Source organism: Charadrius vociferus, unplaced genomic scaffold (assembly GCF_000708025.1).
Source record: "Charadrius vociferus isolate BGI_N301 unplaced genomic scaffold, ASM70802v2 scaffold450, whole genome shotgun sequence".
In the NCBI taxonomy this organism is placed as follows: domain Eukaryota; kingdom Metazoa; phylum Chordata; class Aves; order Charadriiformes; family Charadriidae; genus Charadrius; species Charadrius vociferus.
The window spans coordinates 3,533,763-3,556,785 of record NW_009646931.1 but is presented as its reverse complement, the minus strand read 5'-3'; the positions used below and the strand labels follow the sequence as shown (position 1 = coordinate 3,556,785).

The window sequence follows — 23,023 nt, the reverse complement described above, 5'->3', positions numbered from 1 at the left end:
TACTGTAACCACAGCATGAAACTGCCCCTCTGAGTAAATCTTTGCTCTAATAACACGTAACACAACATGAAGAACTGTGTTACAAGTCAGCCATTAAGTTTACGCTGCTGCAGAAGACACAGAGAGCACACTTCATTCTTCTACGTTATAGTAATACAGAAAACCAGAGATGGTCTTTGTCTCAGCCTCTGTACAAGACAGATCTGGAAGCACTACCAGAGTATTCTCTGTGATGTTGTCCAACACTTATGCGGAGCCAAACAATTAGAATTTCTTGTCGTCAGCATCAAGTTCACCTCTCTCTGTTCCTACCACACTCCTTGGACCACAAATTAGCCTTTCAGAGACAAAAAAAAAAAAAAAAAAAAAACGAAGATTACAGAGTAAGCACCATGTCTGCTGTCTGAGTAAAACATTGCAAGTCTATACAGAAATGAATCCAAGCCAGAAAGTAAATAGTTTACTGCCTCACATACTTGCCCAGTAACGTCTTAAAGTGAAAGGTGACCCCAAAAGCCTTTCCTGGCAAACTCTTCAGAAAATAATTCTCTAAATAGTTAATTTGCCTCTTATGTTGCAGAATTTAGCACAAAAGTACAGGCTGCCCAGGCTTCTCTCTCTGTGACCCCAGTGCACTGCGATCATGTAACAAACCAATGTAAGAGACATTATCTTACTTCAGCAACAGAAAGCAGTGAATTTGAATCCTCCATGAAACCAACACCAAAAGGACACATGATAGTACTAGAAACTGTAGTACTATTAAGCCTTTTGGACAAAGGGTTAGTGATCTTCAGGGGACTCTGGGCAGCACCTATAGTCACTCCCAGGTTACTCTGCTCTTGCTGACAAGCAAGGCTATGGCCCTGGGGAGACACCAACAAAAGATGGTATGTAGTAATTGGAGCCTACCTAATTATAACAGACTGTATTTAGAGTAACTTGTACCTCCCCAGCCATCCCTTCATTCCCTCAATGTATGAGCGACCTCTGCTCTCAATCAGCCTTCTCCTACAACCAAACATTTCTGATACCGCACAAAGGTGCCACAGCACTTTCCTGAAGAGAAAAAAAGGATGCCACCAACTGCAGGCAGGGAAGGGGGTGCCCAGCCTACCTCCAAACCCATCACCTTCCCCATTTTTGGACTGGAGAGGTCATGCAAGCAGCTCTCCCGAGCTGCAAGCAGGGGTCAGAGGGAGTAACACAAGCCAAAGCAAGCAACAAACAGAAGAGGCCTGAGGCACATCACACAGAGCAGCATATGGCAGAGGGCAGTAACACCTAAAAGCTGGTATTATGCTACAGAATTGCACTCACCAAACAATGTGGCATCGGTATGTTATCCAGGAAGGGACAAAAGGGGTCTTATGACAAAGTTATGTGAAGACAGAGATGTCAATTTGCTTTAGACATCACATACTCTAAGGTATGGCTAATGGATAAAAAATACCGTAGCAAGTGCAGTAAGATCAAAGCAAAAGGAAAATTTTAAGACGACCCTTTTCTTGTTTGGTATTTCTAAAAACAATTATGGTGGACTCATGCTCTTTACTGCAGCCTGCCTGAATGATCCAGCAACCCTCACCACTGTTCAGAGATTGTTGTTTTGAATGAAAATTGGACAAGAAGATGAGATTGTGAGGAAGGAAAAAAAAAAAACCACCAAAAAACACAACATCTGAAGCTCTCCCCATTCAGCATCCCCAGAATGCTGATGCTCACAGACATTGCTTTTATCAGGCTGTGCTTGGCCAAGCGTGGCAGAGCGTATGACACCATCGCTGCTCCCCAGGGTATGCCATCTACAGCATACAGGTGTGAAATGTATTTGCATAGGTAGGTTCATCTCAGAACAGGACAAAGAAAGAGGTTATAAAAACCTGCCAAGCCCTGTCTGGAACTCACGCTTGCCTCCTCCCTTTCACTGCATAAAATGCCAAAGAGCTTGCTGTTGTGGGCACTGCACCCTTCACATGCCAATGTACTGAGATACTCTCTCCTGCTTTTCTGCACGAGACACTCCAGTAACGTATCCTTGGTTCTCCTGAAGGAAAGAGGTTGGGCAAAAGTCTGATGAGGACAGGATGATATTTGATCAGGTCCAGAGTGGGGAGCCCCCATTCAAACCCCATTTTCAGCATCCATTTAATTTTCTCTTGCTGTATACCATTAGTGATCAGTAGTGAAACACTTAATACTAGGGAACGGAAATGCCCCAGATGGGAAGGCCTGCAGGACAGTCTGAAGAACCTACTTGCAAATATGCTTTTTGCCCAGAACAATGTTTTTTGCCACAACCAGCAGGAAAGAGGTTAATGCTATGTCAGACTCCACAGCTGTAAAGCTGTGCCATTCACACCCTGCTGCCTGTGACTGAAAGGACCAGAGAATTATGCTACAACACCCCTGAAAAGCAAGGTGCATTTCAGGCATTTTGGTGTTCCTTTAAAAGGTCTTCAGCAGTTTCTAAAGTTCTGCTGCAGACTCCCTAAATATCTGTGTTCCCAAATAAAGCCACTGGCGAGTGGACGCTCCTGATGCATACCGCTGCGAAGCACTCCCTGACACAAGCCCTACAGGAATACTGCTGTGCTCGCTGTCCTTTAGATGTATACACACTGAACTGCCTCAGCTTCTGTATATAACAGATCCCAGACAACTGAACTTTACGGCTGCCAAGATATTTTCTCTGCAATCAGTTACATGAACAGCACCCTCTCCCCTTTTCATTTTTTTTTTCATTTTCCTAAAGTTCTGTCTCTCCTTTACTACTTTTCTCCTCTGTCTCCCTGTATTAACCACAAGTGTGTTAATTTAGCTCATGTTAGGTATGTCACTTGGTTCAGAAGTCTTTAGGGTATTTGGGGGGTTATATTTGGGAAAGGTGCTGGTTTCAATCGTTTATATCAATTACACTATCTGGACTCATACCACATACAAGCACACTGTGCCCTGGAGAACTACCTTCACTTTAGCCTTTATATACTTAAAAGAAGGTTGAAGGCCACTTGTGAAGGAGATAAGATGCTTATCAATAAGATTTCAGAGTAGTGCTAAAAGGGAATGTCTTGTCTTCTTGAAATCCCACCCTCAGATAGGTCCAAGTATGCCTAAATCATCTCCCAGTTACCTAATCTCTTGTGCTCCAATTTCAAAGTTTATTTACTTTGTCTTAGTTTTCCAGGTCTTCCCAAGAATGTCAGCCTGCGCGTTCCAAGAAGAGTCAGTGTATCCTTACAAACCACTCTGGTCTGAGCATCAAAAACAGTACTTAGGCAGCTAGAAACAGGATGTGAAGGAAAACCCTAAATCAATAGATGCAGTTGCCACTTCTCCATTGTATACACTAAATCTCACCTAAGACTGTGAGATTGACTGAGAGCCAGCAAGACTGGTTCAGACTAACATTTCTTACTGCCCATCTTATTTCCCAGAACTGCCAAATGCAGACACCTGGAGAATGGTAAAATAAGACATAATACTTCCCTCTATTTCTTTCCCTGCCTTTTCCAAACTCAATGAGAAATGCCAGCTCTATTCTAAGTGATCCTTTAGCCACATTTTCCCATATTTTTCTAATCTCTGCTCAATCCTAGGATCTTTTTTTTTTTTCCCAAGGTAACATCCTGCTAGTAAAAAACTAGAAAAAAAACCAAACTATAAAGTAAGTATACTCAAGTCTTGGTCTTACACTTCCAACAGATGAGCTTTTAGAAGCATAAATTCCTATTATTTGCTAAATTTATGACTTCACAGTCCAGACTATGACACTGGAATCTCCCCGCCTGCAACTTCAAGTCTTACATCATCTGTTTTAGTAATACAACATCCTAGTCTTCCTCTGTAGTAATGACACTTTCCAGCTTTGCATCTTGAGCAAAGTTCATCACATGTTCCTTATTCTTGTCCCATAAGTATCCAGGAAAATTTTAAATAAAAGCAGCCCCAGAACAGAGACTTAAGGGACTATGTGAACAGTCTTACTTCTCCCAATAATTTCCCCTCACTTTGATATTCTCTCAATTTATGATGTCATGCAATTCAGTAGACTTACTTAATATCTTTGCTGTGGTATTTTCAGTTTTATTAGCTTCTTTCTCTAGTACTCCAGAATGAAAGTTGTTCCTGTCTTGTCCAGGATGTGTGGTACACCTGCCTCCCTACACTGCCACTAGCCCTGCAAGTAGGTTTCTAGCACACCAGGAGGTTTCTGCTATCTCTTCTACACTGGGGCCTGTTACACACCCTGCCACAGTCAGAAAACCTCTGCAGTCACCAGTTATTACCCCCTTGTCCCCAGGGACCGCATTCAGGTTCCTCTTTAACACTGTCAATGGATAGGAAGCATTGCAGTGCCTAAAGCAGAACTGAGCACGGCTCACTTCTTGACACCAGACAGAAGAAAGCCAGGTACCACTGACGTGCAACCTGGAACCCCAAGTAACACAGTGCTCTGAAATGCACAGCTATCATTACACTTGAGCTGTGCAAAATACTGGAGAGTAAATGCTACACACAGGTACATACACACTCATCTTGCCACACATACGAGCCTGCTCAGCTGTATACAGCTGGGAGGGTAGAAAGGATCGAGGTCTGTTCCCAAATGACTCCTCTCAGTCGGTAACACAGTGGTACTTCACCAATGGAAGATGTACTATGCAAGTATATAAATCAGTGTCCTGATTTAATTCTACATTGGACAAATGACAGTGAAGAATACTACTTAACTCTCTGTGGCATTGCTATAGACCTAACAGAGATAAACAGTTCAATCTACTCCCATGATCAGGTTAAATACCTGAAGAGACCTTGTCTTGTAATCAGGTTTAATAAAAGAAAAGAGAGGCCCTGAGCACACTGGTTGGGACTCAGGGTTTTTTGGGGGGGTTGTGGAGGTTTTCTCTTTTGATTTTTTGGTTTCGTTTTGTTTTTAAAAGAGATCAGTCTCATGTCCTGACTTGGACACAAATGGGACCCAAGTGACTTGCTCAGTCACAAAAATAGCCTGTATGATGGATAAGAGTCAGAAATGCCAGCGGCAGATTGACAATTCATAAATTCCTACACTTCACAGAAATCCATCCACTTTGAGAGTCTGAGTTGTTACGCCTCATGTGTTTTTCTAGTTTGGACTTTTAACTCCCCCAAGACTTATCCATTTACAGGCTTCATACCTCACTGCATCTCTGTGTTCTGCATCTTGAGTCTTCACACTGTACTGTCTGGACAAATAATGACTTCCCACGCAAGTGTTAGATGGGACTTCATAGTTCAAAGAATAGAAATTCTTAGCAATGGGGAAACAAGACAACATTTATCAAAAGATTAAAAACACAACTCAGTTTTGCTAGCTTCAGCCTCCATAAAGAAAGAAGCTCGACATAAACAAACCTGGCTGGTTTATATTTTAAAATATCTAATTGTCATTCAAGCTCTCTACAGAACACATTTCTTGAGAAGTGTTATGATAATCAACTTAACTAGAAAAAGTACCGTATAAGCAACATTCACATACACAACATGAAGGGACTACACCAAAAGCTGCTCTGCTACCTTGCTGGAAGAAGACATGTCCTAATTGCAAGAAAATGGCAAAGAGGTAATACAGCTGGTTTAGAGATCATATTCAGATCAATTCAGAGCACTGCTACAAAACAAATATGATGGCCTAAGACCTCACACCTGGGTAAATGAGAGTAGTTGATGATCTGGCATTACATATTTAGTCTCTCCTTCAATACAGTTACCCCTTTTCCTAGAAGACAGTGATTATTACTGCAAACAGGGCTTTGCGGTTGGTTGTAGCTAATTTATGCTCTCCAGTTTCATTCCTCGGATTATCTTCCACAGGAGCAGTAATAGTCATTTAGCTTTATAACTTTATTTGGCATCTCTCTCCTGAATTGCTACTACTCTCAGACTTTTGAACTCTTCTCCAAAGCTAAGTGAAATCCGTTTCCTCATTTGAAAGAGAACACTTAATTGGATAAACAAGTGGCATGTTGCCCCAGTAGATTAGCTAGCAATAAAATAAGAAACATGCATTTCTCTGTGTAAGGAAAAACCTGTACTATTCTAATTTATGCCTTTTTTCTGGCTGTTGGGACTGAGGTCCTACTTGAAGAAAGAGCAGTAGCTTCCTCTGTGCATTTTGATGCAAAAAAGGTTAAATGCACCTGCCGTTTTTGACAAGCATCTGCTACCAGCCTGCAATTTAACTAGATTATATAAAGATACTTCAAAAACTATCAGGAACCATTGAGCCACTCTGAACTGACACAACGTAAAAATATGCCAAGGGAAGAAATACAGCTTCTCCCTTTGGTTATTAGCAGAAAGACAACAGCTGCTGTAACATGTGTAGGCAATGCAGTTCAAATGCTTTGGTGTCATCTATAGACATGGCCAAGACTGTTTAACGCAGTTTAAGATTTAATGAGGCCCTCTGAGGACAAAGAGCAACAAAGGACGTCCAGATTTCACATGGAAAACAAGAAAGAACTTATTTTTAAAAGAAATCCTCAAATCTCATGGCAGCAACAGCAGCCAATTCTTGTTTTCTATACCATGCACAATAACTTTCAAGAGAAGTGCATCTATATTAACAAATACATATAGCAAAAATACTCCAGGTTGGTGAAAACTTGTTACATACCCTATGCCATAAGAACACAGGAATGGCCAGACTGGATTAAAATAAAGATCCCTTCAAGCCCATAGCCTTCATCTGGCACCAGACAAGAGCAGGTTCTTAAGGAAAGGCTGTAAGAACAGCACAAGGATACAAGGACACAATCACTGACCTCCAGATATTCTGGCAATCTTCCAGTTAGGGACTTCTTGAGTCAAAGGCTGCTTTCTCATCACTCTGCTGGAACCCTCCTCTCTCAGTTGCTCATTTGATCCGTTCAATACTCTGCCATCAAAGATACCTCATTGCCTACATACTTGCCCACCTTCTAAGGTCCAGTTCCATGAGTAATTCAGCAATTTCATATGAATTCCTTTCGAAAAGCACCTTGTCTTAATGATTTTTTTGTTTTTCATAAATAATGTAGCTTCTCTGCTACAGTCTTGTCTCCTTCAACCACTTATTTTATTCTTAGTCACACACTTGATAACAGAGTCTCAGCGGGGCTTCCTGATTCTGAATTGTTTGAAAAAGCTCCTGATTTGTGAACCTTTAACAAGCTTTAAGACATTTTTTACTTTCTTCAGTTATCTTACCAGCTTGTATGTGAATTTTCATTATTCCCCCACCTGAATATAATTACTAAATTTGCAAGAACAAAATTCTGGTTTTCCTTTTACTTCTTACTCCGTTTATTCACTCCAGCTTTCTGCATTTTTCTTTTTTTTTAAGAATTAAGACAATAACCACGGATTATCAATTGTCTTGGGCTTCCAATATATCATTAAACAAGTTAATGTTTACATTAACTTAAGTTACACCACCAGCTGCTTTTTTTTTTTTTTAAGCCTTTACTATTTTTAAGGAGTTTTGCTTTTAGAAGTTAAGTGCACCCATAGAGGATGCACACTAGATCTACAGGATTAGAAATCAGAGCTACAAGATCCCACACAAGTTAATAGTTACAAAATATTGGTTGCAATTATAACACAGTCCCAGGTTTAGACCCAGTAGCTTACTATATTCAGCATAGCGCTAACACAACATAAAGATGTTTTTCACCCTAACAGAAGAACCCCTGACAGTCCCAGTGTGAAAAAGAGATAATAAAGACTGAGAAACACAACACTGTTTCCTTTTTCTTTTTGTTTTTAAATAGAGAAATACAATGCATTATTAAGACAAGCAGAGTTTCATCTTCTTGTTTTGCACACCTCAACATAGCAGAAAGACTGGGGAGAGCAAATACTACGTATTGAATACCTAGTTGTACAAACATTTTAAGACATAAATAATCTTCCTTGTCAGAACAGGACCACAGATGAAAGAAGTACTCGCTAACAGCTATGGTAGTAATAGCCAAGTTGGGTAAAAAAACTCAGCTAGAGGAAAGTGCAAATGAAATAGAGTAATCTCAAGGGTAGTTATACTTTTATGCCATGCTGCATAGCAGGCAAGTGGGAAAAAAGATTAACAACACACTAGTGATTCTGCAAAGAGCAGTTTTATTCCATTCATGATTCCATACTCCATTTAAAATGCTTGAGTACACAGCTATTGACTAAGAAGTGAAGCTACTATGCCAACTTCAATTGCCAAGGTAAACCAGGGACTACACACAAGACATTGACTCCAGGCATCTATGAGCAAGATTCACTGTGATTATTCATTAATCAAGTTTGGAAGTCCTTTGTTCCAAGACATTAAATTTTCCCTTTCCTGAAGGAACAGCAGATGGGAAACCTATACACTCACACTAGAGAGATCTCCAAATACTTTTTGCTTCCCGTGCCCTCTGTGAGGCAGGCTGCTGGGGTCCGCTGGCTTTATTCTACATACTTTTTCACAGTATACCATACTCCAGCTAGTCTGTCAGCCACCTGCACTCTGTTAGAAGTGCTTCTCTGTATGGCAACTCTGCTAAAGAGAAGTTATATTAAAAAATCGCCTTATGAAAAAAAGACTATTTCCCAACCACATGAGATGCAAGACTCAGCCCTGTTCATACTAAATAGAAATTTTTTTAGCATCATACTGATATATATGACAACATCTGAACTGTCAATCTCCAATGCAGTCCAGAGCAAGCTGCATATATTACAATACCTTCAGGTGGAGGTGGAGACCAAAGGAACGACCCGTGTTTCGGCCTCCTCGCTTCTCCTGGCTGAAGCACATTCTGAACACGCTATGTTTCCTGGCACACAGGCCAGCTGCAGCAGCCCTTCCATGCTGCCTAACCTCATATGCCTCCTCTCTGATGCTTCCCATGGCTGGGAAGCAGTTGCAGCAGCACCAAGCACCACCGTGAGGATAAGGGACCATTACAGTTCCTTGCTGCTCCACAAGGCTGCCCAAACTGATCCAGACACTGCTTCATGCAGCCCTCTCATACATCAATGCACTGCAAGAACCAGGCAAGCAATGTCTACAGACGCTTGCTCAACCCTCTGACCTTCATGCAGATTTCAAAACTTACAGCCCGGTGGCATATTCATGACCTGAGCAGGAAGGGCTCCATGCCATGAAACTAAACACAAAGGAGCAGTGAAGGACAGTCAGTTTATATTCACCAAGTACTCTTATTCAAGCTCTTTCTTCATTTAACTACCGGCAAACAGGCAGAGTTGTGAGGGGTCAGAGCACTCACAGTACTGAGATTATTGTAGAGTCAACAGCACCAAACTGAATTTTGACCTAAACGCACTCAAGTCTGCACCTTCCCCATAGGCGATTATCATTTACATCTCAAGACACAGCCTCTCCAAGTCCGAGGCAGCACTAACCATACAATAAAAATGTTGCCTTTTAAAACCTGTTACTAGATTGTCTGGGGCAAATCACGGTATACCTGACCAAGAAAGACTGATGATTTCTGGCTTATTAAAATAAGAGAGTAACAGTTCTAGACACAGCTGCAGACACAATTTCCTTTCACTTAAAGGACCTGAGGAAAAGAAATTAGCATAAATTTAGGAAATTACATGCCAGGCTTGTTTGTTTTCAATTTAGGATGATGTTTCTGACTATAAACATTCACAGATAACAATATTGCTCTGCCAATCTTGCAAATACAAATGTGATCCACTGTAGAATGCAAAAATAATTTGCAATGAATAGATTGCCACCACTGTGCAAATCGTAAACAATAATTATGCAACATTCAAAACACCAAAGACACTAGAAATATTTGCATGGGTGCACAACAATATCACGTCTGTCATTCAACATTGATGGAAATACAGCCCAAAAGAAAATCCTACCAGTTCAGCTGCCTCCATACCCACACCCTAAGTAACAGTAATCAGGGACTAATTAAACAGATTTTTTGAGGTGGCAACAATTGCTCAGGATTTGTTGTTAAACTACCTGGCATTTAGAAATATAAAGCTGAGGACTTTTTCTGTCAATATTTTTTTCAATAATTTCCATAATTCCAAAACATAAACTGTGTGCTAGCTTTTCTTTTAGGAAGTTAGCCAGAATTTCCTATTGAGAGGCAAAATCCTAAACAAAAATTTAGTTGTGGACCCAACTAAAGTTTCAGTTGAAATTACACTGTGTCGGCATGTTGGGAAAAAGGGAGTGCTGGGAAATGTTTTGTTCAGTGATAAAACTCTCCAAATCAAACGTAATTGACCTCAAGATACTAAAAGTAAACACTTAGCAATTATTTTTTTTGCCAAAAACAAACATGCTTTGTCCCCCAATACTTAATCCACTATTTGTGTGATCCTATCTAATCATAAAGACAGTGGACTTGACTAGATCTTAATTTATCTATTTAATAAACTCAAACTTGGAAAAAAATTTAGGGAATACAAAATGAAGGTAAAAACCACAGGAACCAAAAATGAAGAAAAACTATTAAGTTCCATTGAGCTCCAAAGCTATGACCATGTTAATAATGTTGCAAAAGAACATAAAGAATTTTTTCTTCAGGGCAACTTTCCTTATGCCTATATTTTGGACTAAAAATTAGAGTCTGTTATACAGAATATAAGACAGCTATAAGTTATTCAGGAGAGTAAGGACAATGCATGACCAATGAACTTCAGAAAGCTCTCCTGAGCCTGAGCACCTGGACAAGAACAAGGAAGATGTAATTCACTATAGATTAATGAAAATTGATCAAGCATGGCATAGTGAAGGGGAAAAGGCAGCAGAGAAATAATCCCAGCCTTTGTGTATTAAAATGATGGGCTCTGATCTACCTGGTACTGTGTAGAAATAGAAACCTGAGCTGCCATTTTCACTGCGAAAAAAAATGGAACTATATAAAAAGCCCATCTCAACAGCTGTCCAAAAAGGCTGTGCCAAGTGTTCAGACCAACCACAAAGCAAAAAGATAATGAAGAATACACTACACCACTAAGTAAACCACCTCAAACACTGTGCTCATAGTAAAGATTCATGTTTCTAGCACCAAGTGACTCAGGGGAAATGAAGAAAGTATGTAAAAAACTAATCCATCAATAGATTCTGAACAGAGAAGACATACCCGTATCAAGAAATTTGATCAGAGTTGAAAAGAGAAGCAAGGATGAATAAAGGGGACATGTCCTACTGCCCTGTTCTTACTCTTCCCTAGATACTTACTTAGTCATTGTTGAACCAAGGATGCTGGATAAAACAGACATTCACCCTATGCACAGTCTCTGTTCTTACAATTTTGACCAGATTTGGTCCATGACCGTTCTCGATAAGGAAACAGATAGAGTTAATGCTGCATCCAAATAAACAGATATTAAACTTTGGACTGAGCATTTGGAATAATCTTTGGTTTAAATATATACATTTAAAAACGGAAAAAGAGGGGAATTTGAACAAAAGAAAACTTCAAATCGAAAACAGTGTCTGCATGAGCCTTTACTGTGTGTTACAACTACAATGGATTTAGATCTACTCTTGGGATTTCCACGCAGCAATAAGCCTAAGCAGTTTATTAGGGACTTGCTGTTTGCCATGAGAACTAGAATGTAAAATTGATGTTTAAACATAGGCACTGTTTAGCCAAGACAACTAGTTTTTTTTATTCCTACTTATTTATTTTTAAAGCTTGTCATTTCAGATGAGCCTTTCTCCAGAGCATGCCCTGAAGCCTATAAAGTACATGAATATCCTAGCCAAAATTACTAAATACTTAAATTCTGTTGCAATTTACAAATGGGTCCAGAAAGTCCATTGTTAAGCACCAGTTTCTGGAAAAACCCAGTATCTTTGGCCATGGCTTGGTAATACCCCATACATACAACAGCACGGAAGCTTTCTCCGCACACAGCATGTATCTTAAACCAAGAGCTTTAGCTGCACTGTAACTGTTCTGCACTGACAGAGCTACAATTAGGTATATAGATTTGCATGTGTGTGTTCCTAATATATGTGTATATATAACCACGCCCTGATGCTGACGCTGCTCAGAGACAGTGACTGCTCCTCTCTGACAGACAAAGAGAATTGACGAGGCAGGACCTGATCTTCAGGCTTCTGGTTTTCAGCTGGTGCCAGAAGTACCACTCACACAGCTGTTATCCTCTAAGTGCAAGCAGTAGACACAGACTACTTGGGTCTGTTGTTTACATCGCCCATTGCTGTTCACCACCTAACATCCTGCACATGTTTGTCTGCTCAGAACAGGAGCAAGACAGGATTTTCTTGATAATTTTCTTTTTTTTGAATAGCTGGAAAATAAGGCATGCAATTGGCAAGATATGTCCCTATTAATGTTACATTATATGCATCACTGGCTGGGTATGTAGGAAAGCTTCAGTTCTTTCCCTCTCTTCTGCTCATTATTAATGATTACGTACAAAGCATGTGCTGTCATGGGCAGCAGGTACAGCATGTTGTAAATGTGGCAACCAGTGGAAACAATTCTGGTTTACTTCTAAGCTGGACCCCTCCTTTCAGCACCATGAAAACAGATTAAAGAAAAAAAGAAGAAGTTCTACGGACAGCAGAACTACCAAAATTTTTTTCCCCACAGATTTGATTCTCACATGTGCTCAATTTCCTCACTTAAAGTCATTTTCTCGAACCTCTCCTGAATATTACTCCTTACCATCAGCTGGGCCAGGGTTTAGCACTGCACCCTGCTCAGCGACAACTTAGAGTTGTGCTGAGTGACTGGTCAACCTGCATGTGCTCATCCATGATCCACTGATCAAAAATTCCACCTTTACCTGCAAAATTCATAAGAACTTAATGGCTTTGATACCTCCATTTCTCTTTCAGATCGGGCTGAATTTGGCCAACAATTTCCAAAGACACTAGAAGAAACAAAGAACAGACCATCTTACAAACCTCACATTGTTAAGAATCAAGGCAAAATAGATGTTACATATATTTCTTACTCCTGGGTTCTGAATCTGTAGACTGAAGTCACAATCCTACAGTTTTCCCTCAGTAAATGAGACACTTTTTATAAAAAACACCACACTCGTGAAATCACGAGTGAAGACTTTCAGAAAAAAGAAAAAAATACACACACATATACATAGAATATTCATTAAAAAGACTCATGGAAACTGGAAATATTATTGACAGCTCTGTACACTAACAATATTCCTAAGTAATTAGCAAATAAGTAGGTACAGATTTAAGCAGGAGAATAAAATTTCTTAAAACTATATAAAAAAGAGCCTGCCTTTCGTATTCTCAAAACGTAGTTATCTTAAAGGAGCATCCTAATCAAGGGTACTCCACTCAAATCAGTTCATGCTGACTAATCCTTATTTTAACCTAACCCATCAATGACTGTTCCACTGAAACGTAACAACTAAATTATAAAAACTCGACCCATACTCAGCTTCTGGGCTAACAACTTCATATTGGTTAAAGGTGACAAGGCCAAGACCAGGAGCCACAGACACAGCCGAATTCTCATGTATTGAGATCACTGATGAGATTCATTTGACCTGTCAATTAGAGTATTTTTGCAGACAAAAGACTGGGGGAAGGGAGCTGGCAGATGGATAGTTGAAGTTCAAACACAAAGAAAAGGGATGGATGTTAAAGTACTGCAGCAAATACTAGTCAAAGTTTGAATGATGAATCTGCTGGGGGGGGGGGGAACAACAAAAAACAAAACAAACAAAAAAACACCACCACACACCCTATCTTTGGATCATCTTCAAAAACCAAAACCAGAAACACACAACACGACCACAACATTAGTCAAGCAAGGAGAATATTCAGATATTTATTACTGTAAGGAGAAAACAGACAAATCAAGTACGACACAGAACAGATGCACAGGGAACACTGTATTTACTTTCCGTATATTTTTCTACTTACAGCATTTTTCACACTACTACCTAAGAGAAGAAAAGTACAAGAGATACACAACAGAGTTACCTAGCAGGTCTTTCCTTCTTTACATGTGCCAGAACAAACCAAATGACAACATTTAGACTTTGGAAGCTCCGTTATATCCAACCACGGAGCAATTCCAGTCCCCAAGGAAAAGGCTGACAGCTTGCTTTCATGCCCGGCATTCTCCAAACACCTTATTCCTACATTTTGGTTCCAGCAGTTTATCACTAGCTGGACAAACCAAAAGAGGCTGCTGTGGAGATGTCACTCACATCTAAATAAGAAGGCATGACTGGCAGGTAGGGCCGTCTGCCATACTTTCAATCACAAGCAGACCCACCAAGTACTATAAGGCAGGGGAACGGCAAACAAAGAAGTGAGAGACTCAGAGGAAGCAAGGAGAGACCAGTGAAGGGGAGGAGAGCCCTGGAGAAGAATTTGTGTATTTGTCTGCCAGTACCCTTGCTCCCAGAGTGGAATTCATTCATCTGAGGTAGCACAAGAGGAATACACTCCAATCCATCTGTTAGATTAACAGCCACCAAAACAGCACGCGTGTCCCAAAGTGCTCTGGGGCAATACAATACCATGTCAGCGATCAGTGCTGAATCCAGTTTCAGGTGGTCACAAGTGCAACTGAAGATAAGGTTACATCTCCCCTTTCCTTAAGCGTATTTCTGCACTGCCACATACTTCCTTATCATAATCAAAACCCACTTGGACTTGAAGAGAAACAATTTTGTTCGCCACAGGTATACCACAAGGGAATAGAAATACATAGTTGTTTTTTCTGGGCTATAGAAGTGAATTGTGTAGAACAGTAGATTAACATACAAATTGCTAATAACGAACCAATCTCACAAACTGGGAGACAAAGAAGCAGATAGAAATCCCTATTACAAGCTTAGCAATGCATTTGTTTCTTCCACTGCTTTAGAACAAAATACCAGAAAACTGTTGTAAAGCAAAGAATCCTTTATCACTAAACCTTGTCTAATGAAAACACTGAGCACTCTGACACCCTGATGCAGGCTTGCCATATCCATAGGGGAGGAAAGCCTCAACAGCAGTATTAGACCACTTCCATAGGGCACAGTACCACTGATGTCCTGTTACGGTACCTGCACAGACCTGTTCAGCCTGGGACAGGTCATAAGGGGGTCAGCATGGACAAGGCATCCCACACTAACTAGAGAAGCACCCTGGCATGTAGCAGGAGACCAGATATCATGCTGAATTCCCCCAAACCAAAGGAAGTCTGCAACAGATAAAATGCCATTGGTGGATTTTATGGTGCATTAAGTGAACCGGGTTAAGAACGTAGGTGACACTGCGTAAGTCCCAGAGCTCATTCTTAGGCTTCATATAATGCAGTGATATTCTGCAATGAAGAGAACACTTACATTCAAACAGAATTCAGACACCATTCTGCTTTTCGGTGGCAAACTTGCCACACGTGTCAGGGCAGGCACAGATCTGCCCAGAGAGGACCCACTTGGAGCATCTCTCACCCACTGCCATGTAAAGAGAAACAGTCATACAGCCACCAATTAAACATTCACAGAGGGCTGCCCTGACTGTGGCTTGGCACAGCGGAAGAACTGAGGTGGGGGAAACCTTTCAAAAATCCTGGGCACAGGCAGCAGACTTGACCCAATTTTCTACAGATCGCCAGGGTGTGGAGCAGCCACCAGGTCTGTCACTGCTAAGAAACAGCAGTGTTCTGCAGTCCTAGATTTTGGGAGGGGGAGTAAATACACAAACAGTGCTTCATGACTTTGTACTGCATTGCTGTTGCCTGGGCAGCAGACGACAACAGCACTTCTTGTAAACACTGCTGCACATCAGGACAGAGGCAACCCTCTGACCAGCTGGAGACAGCCAAAGCACCACCTGTCCCTGGTGCCACACAAGGCCCAGCATGGCCAGGAGCCTACCAGGTACACATGTACAGATCATTCTCAATTTCCATACTGCTGTTCTTCCATTCTTCTGCCATTTCCGTGCTAATGCTTTTATAGCCTTTGAAGACAAAAGTATTAGCAGAAGCAACTGTCGATTGACAGTTTTACACTGTAAACAAGTGTCAAGGAAACAAAGCCTTAATGATGCTCTGTCATCTAAAAATACTATAAACAATGTCTGTGTTAGTGATGAATAAAAGAGGGCCTTGTTCCTAATGAAGAGGATAGGCTATTGGAGAAAAATTCACTTCCCAGCTCTGTAGACTCACTGGATAAACCTAAGGTATTCATTCAACTGCACTGAGCTTTGCTCCCTCCCAGCCCTACTGAGGGTACAAGGTGGCACTACTACTGTGACACAAGGGGTCTCAGGCTAACACACAACTGAGCATTAAGGCATTAGTATTTGGAAAAGTTCTTTATGATCTTCTGCAGAAAGGCACTGTGGAAACATAAAGCATTATTGAAGTGTGCCCTAAACAGCCTGCCACGACAAACCCAAATATTGTATTTGATAGGACAAGAGGAAATGGCCTCAACGTACACCAGGGGAGGTATAGATTGGATATTAGGAAAAATTTCTTCACCAAAAGGGTTATCAAACACTGCAACAAGCTGTCCAGGGAAGTGGTGGAATGACCATCCCTGGAGGTATTTAAAAGATGGGTAGATGTGGTGCTTAGGGACATGTTTAGCAGTGTTTTTGGCAGTGTTAAGTTGATGGTAGGACTTGATGATTTTAAAGGTGCCTTCCAACCTAGACAATTCTGTGATTGTTTCCACTGAGAGAGACAAAAACGAAATTATCTTCTCCCTTTACTTCCTCTTCGAAACTTTCCTGTACCTAAGAGATTTCACATCTGCTTTCTTCCCGAGTGCCACAGTTTGATCTATTTCTGGTGTTACAGTAGCGAATTCCTCTCTGGGGGTTCCTCCTCCAACTATGACCCAAAATAAGCAGCGAGGTCTGCCCCACTCTTCCCATGTTAACACAGTCTTATGCATTATTCTGCAAGACACAGAAATGCAAAAGGCTTAACTAGACAACTGACCCAGAAAAGAAGAGACAGAGCTTACAGCATCATGTTCTTCAACCTGTTAAGAAGGTCATGACCTATTTAGCACGAAAGGAAAACAAGGATATCACAAGGTGTTAGAAAAAAAAAATTATTTGGAAATTAAAACTTAGTTCCTCTAGGTCTCTACTCGTTTGTTGTCTTTATCCTCTTCTCCAGTTCTGCCCAGATCCCTTTATGAACCTAGCCATATATATTTCTGAAAATAGAGACATTTACATTTTTAAGTATGAACAATGTCATACAATGACTGTCCTCCCCATTTTTGTATCTCAAATCTGTCACACTTATTCCCCTTGCATGCCACTTTGGGAACATATAAATACACAGAAAAATGAAATTTGTAAGACATCAGTGTACCTTGTGTTCAAAACAATTAAGGAAATGCTGCAATTCCTAGGTATGATGATGTTCTGGCTGAAAAAGCAACATACTGTCAACCTGGAGAAGTACTAATGGCAAAAAGCAGTTTACCACTTTTTGGAAGTGTCACTTTTCTTTTTCAATTTTTTGTCAATATGATTTAATCAAACAGATGCTCCTCTGAAAACCGCATCTCCTCAGCACCACCCCTTGGATTTCTGCAGAAAAAATTTGCTTCTGAAGTGTCATGAATAAAAACGAACAGTGAGAGTTGTATATTTGCTACGTGAGCAATGCCCATGTAAAGCCAATGGAAGCAGAAATATATTTCAAAGTAAAAACACAAGGGAGGTGAAAATCCATTTCTAGGTTTTCTATACTTTCGGTGCTGTGTGTGAGTGATCTCCATGACAGAACACAAATCTACACCACGTATCTTTGTTTTGTTCTTATACACTGCTATTGTCCTGGAAATTGAGTAACTTTCAAATATGCATCAAATAGACCTCACATGAGAGGAAGTAATCCCAGAAAGAGGATGAAAACTAGGATTCCCCTCCCAAAGGCATCTTCAGGATTTTATTTTGCCCCACTTCAGGCCAAAATTTTTTATTTGGGTTGTTTTTTTGTTGTTTTGGGGTTTTTTTGAGGGGGTCAGGGGGTGGTGTTGCAAAAGTTGACATAATCTTAAGCAACTCACTTGGACAAAATTACAAGACAACATTTCAACCATTTCCCACTAAAAATGTCAACAACGTAGATATTCCAGTAAAACATATTTCTTTAATCAAATCAGTATTTTCCAGTATTATAATTTCTTTTACCAGTTCCTATCATTAAGAAAGCCAAAAATTAGCAGTTTAGGGATCGCACACTTTCCTGACGCTCATTACCATGGTAAATTGGTGCCTCATTTAGCTTATCAAAGACCATCTCAACAAAAACAACACAGCATGTTTATCATTTTATAACCTATCTGAGCTCTCAGGCCAAAACAACATCAGGAAAGGAACATCACTAATATTCCTGTTCCCCATATTTAAAGGCTGAGATATCAGTTCTTAGCAGCTTTTGTGTTATGAGACTTGAGCGCATCAGCACTCCCCCAGCTCACGGTGGTGGGCTGAGGGACTACATTTTGTTGTGATGCATTTGCCACAGCACACACTCAGAGTGTGGTCCTGACCCAGGCTGTCACAGGTGAGGACCTGTACAGCAGCCACTGCTGCCAAAGCATATTCCAGGAAGCCGGTGCTTTTCAACCACACTGTTTTATTATCTTCCTCTTCTTCCTATATCAGCCCCAAGGATCCTTATCATCTCACCCTGTGAAATTCTATATTTCATATAACTCTTTTTATCAAGTAGTTTAGAATTAATCTCCTAAAGTAAACCAGCTTACAATCTGTCCTCACGGAATAGGTTTTTAGGATCTCAAACAAGTTGCTGTAATTCCGTGGTGTTTACCTATTCTCAGTTCTCCTTCCCTCCCTCAAAAGAATAAACAGAAAAATTCCTTTCAATGGAGAAACACAACATGCTTGAGGAAGGAAAAAAAAAAAAAAAAAAAAAAAGGGGATAAAGGAAAAGGCAGAAATAGACATCGTGCTGAAAAGCAAAAAATTGTGCATCTCCTGGATGGAAATAATTTACCACTACCTCAGGAAGCAGCAGACCACCACAAACAGTTTCAAAAACGTCAGGTTTTTATCCTGAAAAACAGATTGCATTTCTCAATGCTGGCAAAACTATTAATTAATAAATGTTTTCATACGACACTGGATCTTTTGGAAAGCTTTCAGGAGAAAGGCAAGCTAAACCACCTTTCCGCAACTTGTGGCACTCAGAGGGATCAAGAGAGTCAATCCCAACTCTTACTGTAACCTCTTTAGACTCCAAAAATCATCGCATCCAAACCATTGTGTTTTTCCCCAGAGGTCACTTTCAACCTGAATTAATTTACGATTCTGCATTTTCAGAGTTTCAGTTTGGGGTAGGAAGGAGAAACCAAACCACAACAGTATTTTTTTGATACAAGTGTTTTGTCAAAAAGAAAGAATCCCCAATCCTGTATTCTAACAAACTTTGTTTCACAATTCTCCAAACCAAAGTTAACCTCAAAAAGGTTGTAATCCAAATGAAAGGATCATTTTGAAGGATATTACCAACCTGAATTTAAAATGTAATTTGAGGGGTTTTTTTTAATCCTTACTGCAGGATACTTCAGAAGGCATAATGAAGACCTAGCACCTCATTTTCACGTTCTCATCCTAATGAAAACTAACAAAGACATTCTGGTAAAGCACAAGACAAAGCAATCAAAGGAACTACTTGTATCATTGTATGTCCTTTTCCTTACTGACCCTGTATGACCATAACATGTTTCAGGAAAGTTTTGCTAAGTTGGTCCCCCCTGGAAGAATTACTTAGCAAATCCCTGATCTACATGCCTGTGGGACTGCAGCTTCTGACCTCAAGCAATGGTCTGTTTCTCCAGGCAACGTGCCAAAAGTGTTATCAGCACTTGTGTAAGATTACTAAGTTTCCCATTTCATCTACATCAGAGCTGTCTTCATGTTACTTTTTGTACATTGTCAGGAAACTTTTGTAACCCACTGATTTCCCAAATCTTCTGAAAGCTTTCTGCTTCTCAACAGCAAGGAGTGTACTTCAATAATAACAGGCTGGCAAGGAAAGCATGTACTTTGCAGACACTCACCTTGGTGCTGAGTTCAGGCTCAAGAGTGAAACGTCAGTCCCTAACCTGTTGCAGACTGAAATGTGTTGGCTAAAAGGCATCGGTGCAGGGTTCTACACACTTTTTTTGTCACTCAAGGATCAAGGTGCCAGAGTACACCAACACTGCACACACTTCATCACTTCTGCCCACATGCTCCACAAACCCTTTGTGTTTTTCCTCTCACAGATCATGTGTGCCATTTTACTCTGCTCTCTACAGCATCCCCTTCACACTCATGCAGTTTGTCTCTTCTTCCCCTCCCTGACAAGATAGGTTCAGCCTTATCATCTAGAATTAGAAACCTAAGCTTTGGCAGTGCTAAAAAACAAAGCACAGCAAAAACAAGGTTCCCATCTCCTTGTCTCAGTCTGAACCACAACCTATTGAGAAATGCAAGACTTCAAGCTCCAGCCTTAGAAGTGCTCCTTCAAATGAGAAATGTTTAAAAGTGGCTCAGGTGTGAATTTAAAGCTCTAGCTAAGGTTGCATCTACCCTACCTTTTATTTCTGAAGTTGCAGTACAATTCTGAAGCAAATCTCCCAGTTTTCCCAACCCACCCTCAGTCCGTTTGATTTGCAGAGCAGTTTCGGTGCACCTAAGGTACGTTTCTTTTAGGGAAAACTAAAACAGAAGCTCACATCCAGATGCATACCAAAGGCACTCCAACTACTAATGGGATCAAAGCAACGACTGGATATTTGGATGGCTTCAAGCCATATGCATGATAGAGATGTTCAGTCCAGACCACCAGAAAAAAAAAAATCTAGTGAAAAGCAAACCCCAAGGGGCCTCAGCATCAACTTCTGACCTCTGATTCTCTCTTCCAAAAATCCAAATGAGCTCCATAGTGATTCAGCTCCAAACTGATTCTTTCAGAGCATTCTGTCAGTCAGGTACCAGATTGGCTCATCCAGTTTCTTACCAGACATATTCATATACCAATGCTCTAGCTCAGTTCTAATGACACCAAAATTAGCCCAGAACCCCAGTAAAGGTCACATCACTTACCAGGCCATCGCATGTGCTGATTGCTGCTGTGCCACTCCCAGAACCTGGCTGCAACACTGTGCCAATGAAGTGGCAGGGAACTCTCGAGCGAGTTGTGATCTTCGCACTACTGTGGTTGCCACGTCTCCTTTCTACTACGTAGTTATGGGAAAGAAATCCCATGTGAACAGTCAAGTTAAAAAACAGATCCTTCTCCTCATGGTTAATTTTGTAATATACCACATTTTCCTTTTTGCTGAGATCTCTCTTTTTCCTTGTGTTTGAGATGTGATGGTGTAAATTAAAAGAAAGAAAATGCCCGCTTGCATCTACTCTCGCTGGCTCAGCCACGTGGTATTCTGGCAATGTCTTGATAAATTGCTCTGAGAGGAAAGAGAAAAAAAAGAAGAAAAAAAAAAAAAAAAGGTGAGTGCTAGCCTGTTCAGATCTAGCATGATTTAAAGGGAAATACAAAAGTGACAGCAATTCACCACACCATACTACCAACACAAAGGCAGGCCGTGCACAGACCGCCATGCAATACAATCCTCATTTGGGCTTTCTACTCTCCCATTGTAACACTCAATTTAGAAGCTAAACATTCTTATTTTCAAATATTTTGTCACCATTCGTATAAAGGATTGACTGTCAAGCACACAGACCTTCCCAATCCCACAAAAGCTGGGAACCCTATTTATCCTAAGTCCCCAGCACACGATGCTCTGATCACACATCCAGAAAGCCGACCATCTAAAGCAGGAGACAGAGCCTTACAAACACACGTGGGTGAAGAGAACACTACTACTTGACTTGACAGTCTGTACCAATAGCAATTTGGTCGCATCAGCTTTAGCAGATGTTGCAGCAGAAGAAGGAATTTTAAGGAAGGGTTTGAAAGTGAATGAAGTCACTATGCCCTTTTGTATAAGGGGTTCCAACCAGGGTAAAATTGGACACCTTATCACTTGTCAGGTCCTAGCAGGGGAAGAAAGCGCTACTGGCATTCTTGTCTCCTGATATGATACAGAGAAAAACACCACCTGTTCCCAGTTTATTTTTTTTTTTAAATTAGTGTGAAACTCAAAAGCCCCAAGCAAATAACATAAATCCACATAAAACACACTCCCTAAGAACTCATACCCTACAGGCCAGATCTTCCACTGGCATACTTGTCTTCCGCCCAAGAAATCACAGCCTGAACATATTTCATCGAACAGAAATTGTGAGGGTACATGCCATTCCAGTTCCTCTTTCCCCAAGGCTGTTCTTCATTCCCAAAGTCCCAGCCACTTATATATGAAGCGATTACACCTCATTCATTAATTAAGCTGGTTAACAAAGCAATTAGCCAGCTCCAGGTACTTCCAGAGCAATTTCTTCCTCCCTAGGACTGGAAAGACAATCCTTCTAGCGACAATTCTCTCTCCACTGCCTGCACCTTCAAAGCTACACAGGATAAATCATGCCCAGACAGATAGCTGTCTAGATTCATCCCCTTCGGGAAGGAACATATCTCCTTTGTCCTCATTAGCTGCAGTTTGAGACGTGGCTGGCTGTTCGTGTTTCCTCGGGCCACGGACCCCAGAGACACGTGCACTGAAACACTCCCAATTCAAAAACAAAAACCAAAACAAAACACACAAAACCACCACTTCCCAACACACACACAATACTACATGAGAAATTTGGCACTTTTATTTCAAAAAGAAGCTTATTTTCACATACAACAGATTTCTTTGTACACAAGCCTTCCCACCAGCCTACAATGACTTTGTGCCTTTGCAGGACAAGCCACAGCAGTGGGCTTATAGACGTCCACAGTGGCAGGTCTTAACAACAGGTAGACTAATACCTACCACAAGTTCTGAGAGACATCTCTTGCCCTTGTCCACATATGCACAGTGGGGACTGAGACATTGAAAACTCAGTCCACACCTTCAT

General features: G+C 40.8%; 1 protein-coding gene across 1 annotated transcript in view; it reads right to left on the bottom strand.

The window, feature by feature from the left end:
• ADAMTS12 (ADAM metallopeptidase with thrombospondin type 1 motif, 12) overlaps window positions 1-23,023 on the bottom strand; it is a 165,669-nt gene extending 142,646 nt beyond the window's left edge. The window contains exons 1-2 of the mRNA XM_009894723.1: window positions 22,939-23,023; window positions 21,104-21,465 (exon numbers count right to left, since the gene is read on the bottom strand). Of these exons, the coding sequence (XP_009893025.1) occupies window positions 21,104-21,465; window positions 22,939-23,023 (447 nt within the window). The remainder of the gene's footprint in view (window positions 1-21,103; window positions 21,466-22,938) is intronic.